This window comes from Polypterus senegalus, chromosome 1 (genome assembly GCF_016835505.1).
Source record: "Polypterus senegalus isolate Bchr_013 chromosome 1, ASM1683550v1, whole genome shotgun sequence".
Taxonomy (NCBI): Eukaryota; Metazoa; Chordata; class Cladistia; order Polypteriformes; family Polypteridae; genus Polypterus; species Polypterus senegalus.
In genome coordinates, this window is record NC_053154.1 from 25817061 (window position 1) to 25834479 (window position 17419).

Below are 17419 nucleotides of genomic sequence, written 5' to 3' on the forward strand. Positions count from 1 at the left end.
CGTGCTAATCCGAGACAAAGACTGTGGGCTGAGGGGAGAGGGGAAGCGTGACGTTAGGAGTAGAGAGCCAGGTGGGGTCCTCCTCACTGTCCTGTTTTACTAATACGCGGGTGAAGCCGCGGGGGACGGCTAGTAGATACAGTAATTAAAGAAACAACAATCAGTGCAAAAATACATACAGTGATCTTTACTTACAGTAATCAGCAGATACAAACATTTTTCTAAATCTTGATTAAAGTCATATAAAGAGCATGTCAGGTACTGTGTTATTATTATAAACTGTTGGATGTTAAACCCTTGCAATGTCTTTTGGGTCAAATTTAACTGCTTCTGTGTTTAAAATCGGTAAAAACACTCTGCTCAGTATGAAACCTTGTGCTTTTATTCCCTCAAATATTATCAAAAAGTAAAAACAAAAAAAACAAACATCCATTAATTTGTACAACGTTTAATTTATTTTTACCTTACCATTTCCCACTGCATTCAGGGTAGTTTGGCCGTTCAAAGCCCATAAAAACATTCTGTTAAAGGTTAGAGTATAGTGCCCATACTTTATAAATTATATATGTTTGTATACAACTGCTACACATGTTGAATTCTGCCATGTGACCCAACATTGACTAGTGGCCTGTAGTGTTCATGTAGGTTGGTTTGTTTGTTAACAGCTAATAGAAACGTCCCACGTGTCGCCTGTTCTCAAAATGATATTTATTGGTATTTCTGGTTAATATAGTCAATGAATACAAAACAGGTCTGTGGTGAAATATCTGAAGTCCAATGCACTTAAAATGGGGTGTGAGAATCGGGTGCGAGAAGATCCAGGAGACAAAGCATTGAGTTGGCACTGGAAGACATGCTAAAGGGCTGGCATACTCCGCACACACACACACACACACAGTTTGAACTCAAAATAATTCATATGATTTGTGCTTTCTTATTACTTCACAGCTATTTTATTAACACATTTCAAACCTTTATGGTAGCATTATTCATTTAATATTGTTTCTTTGTATCAGTATACTGCTGCTGGATTATGTGAATTTCCCCTTGGGATTAATAAAGTATCTATCTATCTATCTATCTATCTATCTATCTATCTATCTATCTATCTATCTATTATATAGTGCCTTTCAGATCTATCTATCTATCTATCTTTATCTATCTATCTATCTATCTATCTATTATATAGTCCCTTTCACATCTATCTATCTATCTATCTATCTATCTATCTATCTATCTATCTATCATATAGTGCCTTTCATCTATCTATCTATCTATCTATCTATCTATCTATCTATCTATCTATCTATCTATTCATTTTTTTGCCAGTTTTCCATTAACAGATATTTTTAAATGCATGTTCCTTACATATAAACTTTTGTTATGGTCATCTGTATCATTTATAACACAAGGCTAGCTAGTATTAAACCAAGCAATAGAAAAATCACAAAATAGGACATACCTCCAGATGTGTCAGTGATTGATGCTTGTTGTTTCACTGTAAGCAGAAGATGTTAAATATATGTTAAAAATGATAAAACCAATGCAAAATATACAGAAAATAATGAAAATGAATAGTTACTTATAGAATGAAATTAGTACCAATACTCCTGGAATGTTTATGAATATACAGAAATATAATAAAATTGTGTTAGAATTTTACATCATCAGCCCAAGCATAAGAATATAATGCACTTGATTTGTTATTTTTATTTATTTTTGTATGGAGTTAGTTTCTTAATAAAAAAAAAAAAATCTTTCCCTAAATTTTAGTTTTATGCGTTAAGTCTTTCTCATGTTTTGTCATTTATCTACTTCTCATTTACCTGCAACTAACAGAGGTGTTAATCTTTATCATTAATCATTACAAACTGAAGAGAACCAAGTGAGGAGGTTTGGAATCCCAAAAACAGGAATCTGAAATGACAAAGAGGCAGGACTCAAAATGACGACGGGAAGAGCAAATCAAAACCGAGATTCATAAACCACAAAGGAAGCTGTGAGCAGTCTTTCCTTTATTTGTCTGAAGACAAGGGGCAAAGGGGGCTCTAGTCCTTAAAGAAGCTGAATCCCATTATGTCATGAAAGGGTCAATGGAGCACAACCACCAAAGACAGCACATTCCCAACAGCCACAGCGATGCACAAAGGAGCATTTGGTGATTAAACTCTCGGGAAGCACACTGGATAACAAAGACTTTGCTTCCTGAACACTTTTGGGTGTATCTCATGGACTTTGACCTGATATTCACAAAAATCTCTTATTAAATGCTCCTGTCGCATACCATTTAATTGTATTCCCCTGTTTTTTGGACTTCCTCACAAATTCAAAGTATACGCACACAGTACAGCAACTTCAGCTGATCTAAAAGTAGGGGCTCAGCTACTAGGCATGCAGCTCGGCTACACGCAGTACTTTAGTTTCATTTGAGAAAGGGAGAGCTGTGCTAAAGAGACTCATTACACTAAAAAGCACTGCCCGCTCTGTAAGCATTTGGTTAAGGGCAAGAAAATGTTTTTGCCTATTTTTCATATAAAACTTGGCCTGACTAAACATTAATGAACCATAAAGGTAAAGAGTTTTGATATCTGAGACAGATCTTTCCACAAAGAACTGATGCCATGATTTAAGAAGGCAGTTTTGTTGGTTCCCAAATCAGACACGTCATCAATGACAAGCAATTTGAGGATCTGCTAGTCAGTCTGGAGGAAATCACAATGACGGTGTTCAGGGATGATGGTGAGAATTTTCTTGGCAACTGCTGAACAGAGCACCAAACTACTGCACACCCAGCAGGTTGACAAGATGCTTCATACATGCAAAACCATTAAACGCATCACTAAAGTTTCATTTTCTGAATTACACTTGGACTTGCTCCTTGCTAATCTTGATACAGTTGGTGACGAACATGATGAAAGGTATGGAATAAGAACACTGGCAATAATAACTTGTAATGATTAATGACAAATCTGCATTTCACATGTGTGAATACGCTTGGGTTTCTCAAAATTATGCTTATGCTTCTGAAAATTATGAGTACAATTCTCAAGCGTGAACAAACAGTCACGGGAGTGTAGTGCATCACATACTTAAGCATGGTTAGGATATCCAACCGTCCCGCATAACGTTATCTGCGTTTGCATAGGTAGATGTGAACGGCTCGGAATTTGTCTCCCCATCCCATCCTGTTTGCCGCTGCTGGGAGATTTATTCGATCTGCCAAAGCACTCCATTTTCTTCCCCAAATAATTGGTTCATACAATGCTGTGTAAGTTCCAAAATAGTAAGTTGTTATATAGGGTGGTCCAGATCTAATTATTCAATTTTCATTACGCTATAACTTATTAAGTTTATTACATATACTCAGCAAAAAAAAGAAACGTCCCTTTTTCAGGACTGTGTATTTCAACAATAATGTTTTAAAAACTTTACAGATCTTCATTGTAAAGGGTTTAAACAATGTTTTCCATGCATGTTCAATTAACCATAATCAATTAATTAACATGCACCTGTGGAATGGTCGTTAAGACCTTAACAGCTTACAGAAAGTAGGCATTTAAGGTCACAGTTCTAAAAACGCAGGACACTAAAGAGACTTGTCTACCAACTGTGAAAAACACCCAAAGAAAGATGCCCAGGGTCCCTGCTCATCTGCGTGAACGTGCATTAGGCATGCTGCAGGGAGGCATGAGGACTGCTGATGTGGTGAGGGCAATAAATTGCCATGTCCGCACTGTGACACGCCTAAGACAGCGCTACAGGGAGACAGGAAGGACAGCTGATCATCCTCGCAGTGGAAGACCACGTGTAACAACACCTGCACAGGATCGGTACATCCGGATATCACACCTGCGTGACAGGTACAGGATGGCCACAACAACTGCCCGAGTCACACCAGGAACACACAATCCCTCCATCAGTGCTCAGACTGTCCGCAATAGGCTGAGTGAGGCTGGACTGAGGGCTTGTAGGCCTGTTGTAAGGCAGGTCCTTACCAGACATCACCAGCAACAACGCCGCCTATGGGCACAAACCCACCTTCGCTGGACCAGACAAGAGTGGCAAAAAGTGTTCTTCACTGATGAGTCACGGTTTTGTCTCACCAGGGGTGATGGACGGATTCGTTTTTATCGTCGAAGGAATTGAGCACGTCTGGGACCTGTTGGATCGCAGGGTGAGGGCTAAGGCTATTCCCCCCAGAAATGTCCAGGAACTTGCAGGTGCCTTGGTGGAAGAGTGGGGTAACATCTCACAGCAAGAACTGACAAATCTGGTCCAGTCCATGAGGAGGAGATGCACTGCAGTACTTCAAGCAGCTGGTGGCCACACCACATACTGACTTGTACTTTTGATTTTGAGCCTCCCTTCATTCAGTTTATGTCTTATGGTGTTGACTCTTTTAGTGTTCATACAAATATTTACACATTAAGTTTACTGAAAGTAAAAACAGTTGAAAGTCAGAGGACGTTTCTTTTTCTGCTGAGTATAGTTAATCACCTGAAAAACCCCAGACCATCGAGAAGTTGCTGAACTGACGACATGAACAATCGTCTTTGTGCCAAAAGTCAATCAAAGTCATCCAGATGATCTGGATCTACATAATTAGATCTGGACCACCCTGTACATTTTATCACAGTATAAAAGGAAAAAGAATTTCTGTGATAACCACAGATAAGATGGAGTGGGGGGGATTTTAATTAGTTGGAGGTTGCAGATAAAGCGGTCTGAAATCCCAACCCCGTCCGTGTATGTGCACGCCCCTCTGAGTTTTGAACCCCGCCCCCATGCTCAGTCTCCGCCCCGCCCCACAACCCACAGTGAAGACCCGACAGTTTGTTCATGCCTGAGAATTGTACTCGCAATTTTCAAAAGCAAGTGTCATTTTGAGAAGCACAAATGTAACTTTGTCGTAAATTATTACGAGTTATTTTTGACAGCAATCTTTTCCATAGAAAGACTTCACCAGGACACTGCAACAGTGGAAAAGCAACGTTAGGGCAGATTGAATCCATCAGGGCTGGCCAGCTATTGTTGAACACTGAAATGAGAAGCATCAGACGATGAGTACATTTGAAAATCAGCAGCGAAACATGTGTAGCTCACCTAAGCTAATGCAATGTGTCATCATTAAGCGATTAAACACTCTCAATTTAATTAGAACATTAGAACAATCTAGAACAGGCCATTCAGCCCAACAAAGCTCGCCAGTCCTATCCACTTGTTTCCTCCAAGAAAACATCAAGTCGAGTTTTGAAAGTCCCTAACGTCTTACTGTCTACCACACTATTTGGTCGCTTATTCCAAGTGTCTATTGTTCTTTGTGTTAGGAAAAACTTCCTAATGTTTGTGCAAAATTTACCCTTAACAAGTTTCCAACTAATAAAATTGAATTGCTTAATGCCAGCTATCATAAACAGCAAATTATGATAATTAGGAAGCAAAATGTTTGGAAAAAAATGTTCAGTGTTATTCACAATCTGCGGTGGGCTGGCTCCCTGGCCGGGGTTTGTTTCCTGCCTTATGCCCTGTGTTGGCTGGGATTGGCTCCAGCGGACCCCCGTGACCCTGTAGTTAGGTTATAGCGGGTTGGATAATGGGTGGATGGGTTATTCCCGATTGGACGATTGACCTCTGTAAGCACAGTTCTCCCTAGAGCCGCCCATTGCATGTCATAGAGACAGCAAGCTGTCTGTCTGCCTTCTTTTTTTCTTTTCACTTTTTCCATAAGGGGAAGAAACTCATTGTCACTTCTATGTTATGATTTGCACAAATATTAATGTTTTCTCAGATGCCACTTTTGAATTTATGTAGTAACAACATCTCTATTTTCCTCTTTCACTCTGTTGTTTGTGTTTTGCTAACATGCAAAATATATATAACTAATTTATAAATTAAAATATAAATTATAAAATTTAAAAATAAAGATTAAGAAAAAAAAAATGATTCAGTAAGCTCATCTGAAAGTAGGTGCCCTAAAGTTAATTTCCATGTGGCTGTAATTCTGTTCTTCACATTAAGCAGTTTGTTTCTTGCAATACGTGGCATTCCTACTGGTTTAGACTTTGCCTCTCTGTGAAACTAAATTGGAATAAGAAGACAAATAAATGGCTGCAAGAAAACAAATGCTTAAAAGTTAATGTACTTTGCAAACAAGCACTGTATCAACTGTGATTGGTTTTGTAAAAACAAAAGAAAACAACAAAACTGAAAATGAAATGAAAAAGTCACAAGGAGTCAAAATAAATGTATTGAACAACAAATGAGATGTGATGAGTGACGAGTGATAAATGTAAAGTACTGAAAGTACCAAAGAGCACAACTAATGCACTGAGCGACAAGTGAGTACTGATCTGTGATGACAGGTAAGTAACTAGTGGAAAGCTCTAAAATGAGCAGCTGGTAATATGTTAAAGCATTAAGTGTTAACCACTGAGTAACCAGGCCTTAACAACACAGAAAACTGCACAGGGTTCTAAAAAATGTGTAATAGGCTATCATACAGTCGCGCCAGAGTGTTGTCTTCTAGGCTCACCTATTGTATGTGGCGCTACCTCAAGATGAGAGATGGGCTGTCACTAACGGTCTTGTCTTCTTTCTCCTTCACAGCACTGAAAAACTTCACTAGTCTGACTGATATAAATGAGAGACATCCCTAGAAGGTGCCATGTCATTTGAACCCGAGTGTCAAGGATGACTCCTTCCAAGGAATGCCACTAGAGGGCAATAAGAGGCTATTAACGGATTGTTTAATGTAGCACTACCATACACATATTGAGGTTTTTTTTTTCTCAGTTGGCACCTCAACGACGAGGGACGTTCAAAATGTTTCTGCACTTTTTTTAACTCTATTATTAAGAATTTCAAAAATAAATTGCATCACTTTTCTACATAGTCACCTTGCTTTGCAATTTCCCCAGCATTGTACCAATTTTTAAAACTATCAGCAAAAAATTCTTTTGGTTGTGCACATAGCTACTGATGCACCGTCACACTAGTACTGCCATTTTCAAACGTTTCAATCCACTCATAGACAACTAAACACTAAAGAGAACTTTATCCCTATACTGAGCACACATGCGGAGAAGGGTATTACAGAAGCTATGCCTCTTTGGTGCAATTTATAAGTTTCGCAGCCATCTTCACCACAGGGTGACAACTCTTATACTAAACTGTAAGTCACTCTCAGACACGACCAAATACTCCTCCGCCTTCACTGTTTCCAATGAAAATATAAAAGTGCAGAAAATTTTTGAATGTCCCTCGTATTTTGGGACTCGCTCTGCCTTACCACTCATCCCTCAACACAGACCTTAAAACTAGCCTGATAAAACCTTGTTTTGGAGACCACAAGAACTTCCTTAGCTAATACAATACAATACATAGCTAAGCTGATCCAAAGTAGTCAGTGTGAATATCAGCCTACGTTAACTAGCTCCTAATGTGTTCCAAAAATCACATTTGTAAAAACAAAAGATCAAACAAAATATTTAATAAAAAATAAGAATACTGCGGTAAATATGAACCACTAAATATTTCACAGTTCCCCGGAATGCTCAGTAGAGGTGATTATTCCCATGAAACCCTGGGCTAGTAACAACACTTCAATAGAGGCCCACTGAATCAACAAGCTAATTAAAAGGGCAGAGTGAGTTATAAGACACACTCTGGACCCCCTGGAGGTTGTAGTGGAGGAGAGAATGAAAGCAAAACTGAGTGCCATTATGAACAATGCTGCACATTCTCTCTCTAACACAACAACACTGAGGACTTTCAGATAATGAATCACTGTCAGCAGAAGTGTGTCAAGAAACGCTACAGGGGCTCTTTAATATCAATAGCAATACGCCTAAATAATGAACACCTCACTGGGACTGGGACTACCAAGTCAGAAGCTTTCTTTCTTTTTAGTCATTGTGGTGTGTTGTCAGACACCATATATATATATATATATATATATATATATATATATATATATATATATATATATATATATATATATATATCCCCTCACACCATCCCTACTACATGATCATCACCACCTAACACTTCAAGGATGACCAATCATGAGTTCATCTCTGACCATCAGTATGAGCTCTCCATAACCCAGTGAGGAGACAGCTTAGGAAACTACATACAAAGAAAGGCCATGGGACTTGAGTTCTGAAGGTCTGTGCTGACCAATTTTGTGGTGTCCTCTGTCACCTGTTCTGCCTGTACCTAAGGCTACAGAATGTGCTACTGTGGGAGAAAACAGCCTGCTCTGTTTCTGTTTCAAAGAAGACAGGAACCTCTTTACCTAATGACTACAAACCAGTGGCACTTGTATCTCACATATGAAGAACTTTGAGAGGCTGGTCCTGGACTATGAGTGCTCTTGTGGTGGACCACCTGGACCCACTGCAGTTTGTCTATTGGTTATTGACTTTACCCGCACCAAAGAGCCTCTATGTCCAGTCAGTATTCAGGGAGTGGATTTAGGGGAAATGCACTCTTACAAGTACTTGGGGGTCCACTTCAATGACAGGTAGGACTCATCTTGGAACACAGAGGAACTCTATAAGAAAGGACAGAAAGGCAGGCTCTTCTTCCTTAGGGGACTGCACTCCTTTAATGCAGGAAATTATATCCTTCACATCTTCAATAACTCTGTGATGGCCAGTGTGATTTTCTTCGCTGTGGTTTACTTGGCTGGTAAAATCACTTCAAGAGGAGCCCACCGGAACAACTAGCAGAATTAGAAGGCAGGCTCAGTTATTGTACACACTCTGGATTCTATTGGAGGTCTTAGAGAAGTAAACAATTAAAACAAAACTGAGTGCCATCATGAACAATGCTGCACATCCTCTCTCTGACACTCTGAGGACTTTCAGAAAACAAATTATTCAGCAGAAGTGTTTCAAGAAACACAAGGGAGGCTCCTTTATAACAACAGCAATAAGCAACTATAGTGCCGAGGTAAAAGTTTTCTTTTTTAAATTTTCTTCCTTTGAAGTCAATCTGGTTTATATAGTGTCTATCTATCTATCTATCTATCTATCTATCTATCTATCTATCTATCTATCTATCTATCTATCTATCTATCTATCTATCTATCTATCTATCTATCTATCTATCTATCATATAGTGCCTTTCACATCTATCTATCTGTTATATAATTATATAGTGCCTTTCATATCTATCTATCTATCTATCTATCTATCTATCTATCTATCTATATATCTATCTATCTATATCTATCTATCTATCTATTATATATTATATAGTGCCTTTCACATCTATCTATCTATCTATCTATCTATCTATCTATCTATCTATCTATCTATCTATTGTAACCACAAGGGGTGCCACCAAGTCCAAACTGGTTTCAGATAAAACGTTTTTATTTTTAAACAAAAACACTTTTCCACAAAAACACCAGCCGCAAATACTTCACATTGAACAGATTCACTCTCCTTCTGCGTCCAGCTGAGTATTTGACCTCAGGGAGTCAGAGTTGGGATCCAGTGGGCTTATTTTAAACTTGGCTGTGGTTGATTCCAGTATCCTGGGATTGGTTATCAGGGGCACTGCTGGGACAGAAGGAAACCCAGGTAGTCTTCTCATGGCAGTGTCCCCTTGTGGCACCCAAAGATCCATACAGGGTTGTACTTCTGGACTCCAAGTCCCATGATACCCTGCAGGTGTCTCGATTGGATTTAGCCTGAAGGAACACTGCCATCTGCTGAGTGGGGGAATGAACTGCTCCCGGCACTCATCCTCGCCCAGTCCACTTATCACCCATCTCTCCATGCTGGGATGAAAAATGTAAGGCATTCCGGCCAGTTCAGGTCTGTCTATCTATTTACCTATCAATTTGTCGATCTATTGTCACATACAAACATTTGGGTGTCAACCAAAGGGACCAGAAAACGCCAATTCCACGCCAGGCCAGGGGGTGGTGGGTTGCACTAAATCACTCTCTTTTCTCTCAGCCGACCAGTACGTATCTGAGTATGGTCTGACGACATCATTTCCTATCCCAGCCACGAGGACGTCACTTCTGGTTCCGCTGGGATGACATCACTTCTTTTGAGACATCTTAAAAACTCGAAATCATCCATACCAAGGCAGTTCTACTTTGGACTCAAACCTGTACACATTGTACTAAAACGTAAGCCCTTTTGCGGCCAGGGAACGTATACAGGTGGCTGCCCCACACCTTTGTTGTGCCATTTATTTCACACTATCTATGTAGCACAGCGTTTCTCAACCGTTAAGTATTTGTGACCCGAGTTTTCATAACAGTTTTAATTCTGCCCCCCCCTAACATTTTTTTGAAAAGTAGATGCATATTTTACTATACCTACTTAACTTTTATCGACATTTATCTAACTCTATATTTATTGTTCTAGTATCAAAATGTAGTTTAAGTTTTGGTTTCAACAGAGTTTTTTTTCATATTTTTGATTCTTTTTTTCACATCTTCGCACCCTCCTTTTTGTTACTTCGTGGCCCCCACAGGTTGAGCACCACTGATGTAGGACATTAAGCACAGTTTAAGAACCTTATTATTCTACCTAAACAGATACTGTAGCACATGCTACCTCCTTTGCATAACAGTCATGCCTGTTCTGATGGATGTGCTTTACATGAAGAGCTCACAATTAGGGAAAAACACAGCAGCCTCTAAAACATTTGTATTTAATACTAAAGTGCAAATACAGTAAAACCCCACAATAACCCAAACTGAGAAATGAACATGGTCTTCCTTCCCCACAAATGATCACAATAATGAGAGTTGCTAGTTTGCTTGAGCTCAGATTGTCCTCACTAAAGTGTGTGCCACTGGGTGTTGATGATACTCGCAAACTGGGCTCAAATCATGCGGTGTTGCAGACAGCAGTGACGTGTTCTTAAATTATTCTGTTTAATTACAAGTCATAATGTTATAACAAATCAACACAGTCTCTGCTTAATATTGTAATTCCAGCCCCAGATAGAAGTATACAGTACAGTAGAAAACACAACTTGAGAAGAGAGAACGAAGTTGAACATTCTTATCTGGGTTCAGCCTCAGAGACTCAGTCAGTTTAATTTTCTTGCTGTCCCTCCTAACTTTTAGACCCCCATTTTGGTATCCATGTATGATTCATACAAACTCAACACTTAAAAGATCTTGAAGTTATAATAAATAAAACATTATAACTCCTCTTACCGTCATAGCAGAAGAAAGTATATACATCACTGCAGTACCTACTATGCCATATGTATGGGGACACATAACACAAGGCCATGCAGTTGAGGACATCTATATGTGGATTTAGAAACGTTATCGCTGTCCCATCTGACCACTTCCAGGCATGGTTGTAGAGGCCTATCCAGACTGCCCTGCCGTTCGCTAAATTGTAGATGTCGTTATTTGTGATGTCGCTGTTGATGGTGACGAGGTCGGCGTAGTTTGAACGACAATAGGCTTGTGCTTCACTCCATGTCTTTTGTAGCTGGATCAGGATATATTGATATGAGTTGTCACTGGTGTCTAGTGAAAACAAACACAATCATTTAGGAACATTTTAATGGACACTGTCACATTCATCTGTCATTTATATTCTTAGTCAGGTTTTTTTTACCAATATTGAGTCACACAGTGCAAGGTAGAGACAAGCCCTAGAAGAGAAAGCAGTTCATGGTGGGGTGCGGTCGCACATAAATACCCACACTCACTCTCATCCATACAACTATTTTCAGGATGCATTACACAGAAGAGTTTCTTTGCCTTGTCCACACTTGTTGCGCGCAACACATTTGTTAGTTTGTAACTATTTGTGCTCAGTGAGTGTCAGACTGTCCATGTACTGCTGTCCTGACAGTTGGGATAAGTCGGAGTCCTGTCACTATCTTAATCATCATCAAAATATTCATCTTGAAATAAATCTAGTTGTTTTAAAATATCAGTAGCTTTATGCCTTCTTCATGATGTCTTACTATCCATCCATCCATTATCCAACCCGCTATATCCTAACTACAGGGTCACGGGGATCTGCCAGAGCCAATCCCAGCCAACACAGGGCACAAGGCAGGAAACAAACCCCAGGCAGGGCACCAGCCCACCACAGGATGTCTACCGTAACTACAAACTGCCTATTTATGAGCACTATATTCCACAAGCTGTTTCCACCTAAAATAAAATGATATGTCTATCCACTAGATGGCAGCACTTTACTTAGTAACTGAGACTCATCAGAATAGCTAACCCGAAAGATGGCTGCATCTCTAATGGCTGTATACTTAGGGTGGCCAGATTAGAAAATTAGAAATACGGGACACTCTTAAAATCTCTGTATATATTACTATATATATATATATATATATATATATATATATATATATATATATATATATATATATATATACACATTTATACATGCCCCCTACACACCCAGACCAATATATTATATAAAAGTAGAGACATAAGTTAAAAACATAAAGCAAGGATTTTAATGGGGAAACAAAAGTGAAATTATTTGTAAATATTTATTTAATACAGACAACAGAGAAATATAACTGCACAGCAGCGTGGCTGGAGAACAAAATGGTAAGTGTCGCTGTCCTCGGCCAACCATAGCAAGTTGCAAACAGGCAGCAAACACTCGTTACATTTGGGTTATTTTCATCAAGAGAATCTGAGAAAAGAAAGTATAATTACTTATAAAATTACAACTAAGTACCATAAAAAAGTAGTAAAAATATATTTTTTATAACGAAATTTGAAAATGAACTAAAAACGGGATATTTGGGTGTCCCTGAAAAGTCAGTACGGGACAGGAGACAAAATAATCAAATATGGGACATGTTACGTATATAAGGGACGTCTGGCAACTCTATGTATACTGAGATACTTCTTTATTATTTTGCATTTGAATAGGCTCAATGAGATACAATTTAACGTGTACATTGCATTCAAAGTGTTAAACTTATTTCCTTATAATCTGCTATATATATCTATGCTCTATATATAAAATCCTAAGCCTAAAAGAGTAATGATTTTATGTGATGTTTTTATGTCACTTTTTTCTCCCGCTTTAAATCGGGTTATTTTAAAACCTACATATATATGCTTGATATCATTCCTTTCAGAATTTATCAAACTTTAATGTGATGTTGTTAGATTTTCAGATTCTTATTCCATTTGTAAATTATAAACTAAAAAATATCAAGAACCCATGTCCCATGAGACAAGACTTTGTACCAAGTGATTTAACCACACCCGGGACCGGAAATAAAAGACAAAGAGTAGGACAGCTGCTGTACAGGCTTTTAAATGTTTGAAGCGCCACGCGTGATGCAGATCACACGGCACAGCAGCAGCTGATCGAGCAAAGCGGAGGTAAAACAAAATCTGTATTTGTTTTCCATTGTATCACCTTTTAAGAGGGGGTTTGGGAGGAGCGACTACGTCTCCTTGGGGTGCGTTCAGCCCCCCTCTTCACAACTCCAGTGGCAGAGACGTAAAGTGGCTGGTGAGCGAAGTGAGCAGGGGGTGAAACCCCTAGTGTATATATAAAATGACTGGCTAGATTGTGCAACTTTTTCATGCAAAGCTCACTTTTCTTCAAAACAGTACATCATATACTGTAGTATACGTCTACATATCATTGTCTTCATCTTCATTCGGAGAATGCAACAATGATACTCTTGTTACAATACAACCAATTTAATGTGAATATGTCCAAAAAAAAATACATTAAATACATCAGCTTCACTGGGAACAGTAGTGGTTCAGTTGTGTGCTAGCAGTTGACAAGCCACACATTTGGTGCAATGGCAGCGCAGTTGTCTCCCAGTAAGGAAATCATAAGTTTGTGTCCCGGGTCATCCACATGTGAAATATTGTTAAAAGAGTTATTTTTGTTTTCATTAAATGCAAAAAATTTAACTGTGGACCAAAGCGAGCAACCAGTTAGGACAGCGTTTCTCAACCTTTAAGTATTTGCGACCCGAGTTTTCATAACAGTTTTAATCTTGCCCCCCTAACGTTTTTTTGGAAGGAGCCCACTAATACCAATTTGTTCTTTTTTAATAATGATATATCATAGAACTTCCATATTTTATTACACCTACTTAACTTTTATCGACATTTATCTTACTCTATATTTATTTTTCTAGTATCAGAATGTAGTTTAAGTTCATTTGTTTTGGTTTCAATAGATGTATTTTTCATATTTTCGATTCTTGTTTTCTTTTTTCACCTCTTTGCGCCCCCCTAGAGGGGCCTGCCCCACAGTTTGAGAACCACTGAGCTAGGGGTTTGGCCGCCATAGGCGACCGGGGGGCACACACCACTAGTCATGTTATATATTAATTTGCCACAAAACATCATGTCCTAAAGTGAAGCTTTGTTATAAATTTTAAAAATACCTTGTCTATTCTTGCAGCGTACAACGGGCACGTGTCCTTAGGTGAATGAAGAAAGCCTGCCTTCCATGTATTTGAAGCATCTTTGTAACAATGACATGAAACGAGATAGAATTATTTTATCACAGATTTTTCACGTGCGGAGGTATATCCCCAAGTGCCAAGATCAATTTTACTTAATGACCTACTTTTGCTTCTGCAATTTAGTTTTTTCAGCACTTGTGCTCTCCCATGGCTTGTAACAACACACAGATAAGAGCTTCAGACTTTTCACCCATTATATTCTGTGTTGCTATTTTACATAGTGGCAGCGTAATGAAAAAGCGCACATAACAGTTTCAATGTACTTTGTACAAATAACAATAAATCTGAATCGAAACTGATTACACTGCCTTGTATTTTTACTAAAGCCTTGGATTTGTGAATGAGCCAAGCCATCCTTTCTCTGAAAAAGACAGAGTGTGCGATAGAGCAGATTGAAGCGCCACAAACCAGCTATCGACTGTTTAAATGCAAAATGAGTCTCTCATGCTGTGGATTTGGAAATAAAAGAACTGAAGACGAAATGTTTGAGTGAGTAAAATCTCGGACACTCACTGATACCAATCAATCTGTCTATCTATCTATCTATCTATCTATCTATCTATCTATCTAATCCTCCCACATGCGCTATCTATCTATCTATCTATCTATCTATCTATCTATCTATCTATCTATCTATCTAATCCTGCCAATTATGCTATCTATCTATCTATCTATCTATCTATCTATCTATCTATCTATCTATCTATCTATCTATCTATCTATCTAAAATTCACAGGACAGAACATGCAAACTCAAGCAGACCTCGGCTGGCACTGTGAGGCTGGAATGACTCAGTACTGATTACTGAACTAACTAAACCTCAACCTGATTAAACGTTGGTGAATTGGCACTGCTGACCCTACCCTGTGCCTTTGTGTTCCCCTCCGATATGGACTGACGCCTTGTCCAGGGATCGCTCCTGTCTGGCACCTCTTCCACAATTCTATCCTTATGGGTGGATGTGTGTCTATAATCTCGACGCTCTGACATGCTCCGATCTCCAAGGGGGAGCCCACCCTGCTCATTGCTACCATATATATCATACCGCAAGGCCTGCAACATTTTGCAGGTCCCCTTACATAGACTTTTCACACTTCTGCCATCCAAGAGAAGATACTGCCGCATCAGAGCCAGATCTGCCAGGCTGCAGGAGAGTTTTTACCCCTTAACACCATGCTGCCCCCTGGGATCTTCCACATGGTCTCAACCAACCCTAAAAACAGAACTTTTATACATGCCAGCCACTTTCTTGCATTGGCAATCCTAAATTGTCCCTATTGTGTGCTTGGCGTGTGGGTGTGTGTGTGCGTACCCTGCCCGGGGTTTGTTTCCTGCCTTGCACCCTGTGTTGGCTGAGATTGGCTCCAGCAGACCCCCGTGACCCTGTGTTAGGATATAGCAGGTTGGATAATGGATGGATGGATGGATATTTCTTAACTATATTTATGTATCTAGGTTGCATAATACCATACTTTGCATCAATGTTCATATTGCTTACTACACATCAATATTGCTGCTACTTCTTTGTTTTGTCTTTGCACAATGTCTTGTCTTGTTTGTGTTTTAATTTTAAATCTTAATTTTAATTTTAATTTGCACATCTTGTTGTTACACTGTGCACCCTGAGCTTCTGTATACTTGTACAGTATATGGTTGAGATGACAATAAAGTTCGCTTTGACTTTGCACTCCAAAGTCATAGGAAGAGGGACTTAAATGTCATGTAAAATTTGTAACGCATCACAAGGATGACCAGCAGCACAGAGTACTAGGAGTAGTGCTGCTTGGTTCAGTTCTTATTGCATATTACAATGCAATACAATACCATTTATTTTTGTATAGCCCAAAATCACACCAGAAGTGCTGTAATGGGCTTTAACAGGCCCTGCCTCTTGACAGCTCCCAGCCTTGACTCTCTAAGAAGACAAGGAAAAATAAAAAAAAAAACACCCTTGTAAGGAAAAAATGGAAGAAACCTTGAGAAAGGCAGTTCAAAGAGAGACCCATTTCCAGGTAGGGTGGGCGTGCAGTGGGTGTCAAAAAGAAGGGGGTCAATACAATACAATACATAGACAGAACACAAGTAATCCTCAGTACAAAATAATATGGCCACTAGATGTTACAGATCATGTAGAGCACACACCATAAGCCTAACAGCATATACTATGACACCATAGTGACCAACATCCTAAAGTGGCAACGCTCATACAATACAATACAATACAATACAATTTATTTTTGTATAGACGAAAATCACACAAGAAGTGCCGCAGTGGGCTTTAACAGACCCTGCCTCTTGACAGCCCCCTGATCCTTGACTCTCTAATAAGACAAGGAAAAGCTCCCAAAAAATCCTTGTAGGGGAAAAAAATGGAAAAAACCTTGAGAAAGGCAGTTCAAAAAGTGACCCTTTTCCAAGTAGGTTGGACATGCAGAGGGTGTCAAAGAGAAGGGGCCCAATACAATACAATACACAGAACAGGACACAAGTGATCCTCAATACAGCATAAAAATACAAATTTTACAAGTACGGACCAGAATTCAAGAGTAGATGATATCACATAATATGATTTGGATTTGTTTAGAGGCCTGGAGAACTCGGCCAGCAAGCTGATGAAAGGACCCCTCTACCCCCCGATTCCTCCGATCCTCCATCAGGGATGACTTTACCTTACGACAGCTTGCGTGGTGCAATGCTAAGAACTGCTGACTCCCAATCAACAGCTTCTGAGTTTGATGCTGGCTGCTCTTATTGTTAATATTACAGTAATATGAGTATAGTAATAGGAGAGTCACGTGTGCTTTGTGCTGACGTGTGCTTTGCAAACGCTAGAGTCTGTTGAGAGTGTTGGTTTGTTCTGTGGTGTGAGATTTACATTAAAAAAATACATTTTGCTCTTAAAAACTTGGGTTTTGGTTGCCTCTAAGGAACCGTGTGGGAA

General features: G+C 39.2%; 1 protein-coding gene across 2 annotated transcripts in view; it reads right to left on the reverse strand.

The window, feature by feature from the left end:
* The window catches only part of LOC120517707 (macrophage mannose receptor 1-like), a 46986-nt gene that overhangs the window by 11390 nt on the left and 18177 nt on the right, over positions 1–17419 (reverse strand). For both annotated transcript variants that reach the window (XM_039740169.1, XM_039740161.1), the window contains exons 2-3: positions 11195–11518; positions 1463–1498 (exon numbers count right to left, since the gene is read on the reverse strand). In XM_039740169.1, the coding sequence (XP_039596103.1) occupies positions 1463–1498; positions 11195–11518 (360 nt within the window). The remainder of the gene's footprint in view (positions 1–1462; positions 1499–11194; positions 11519–17419) is intronic.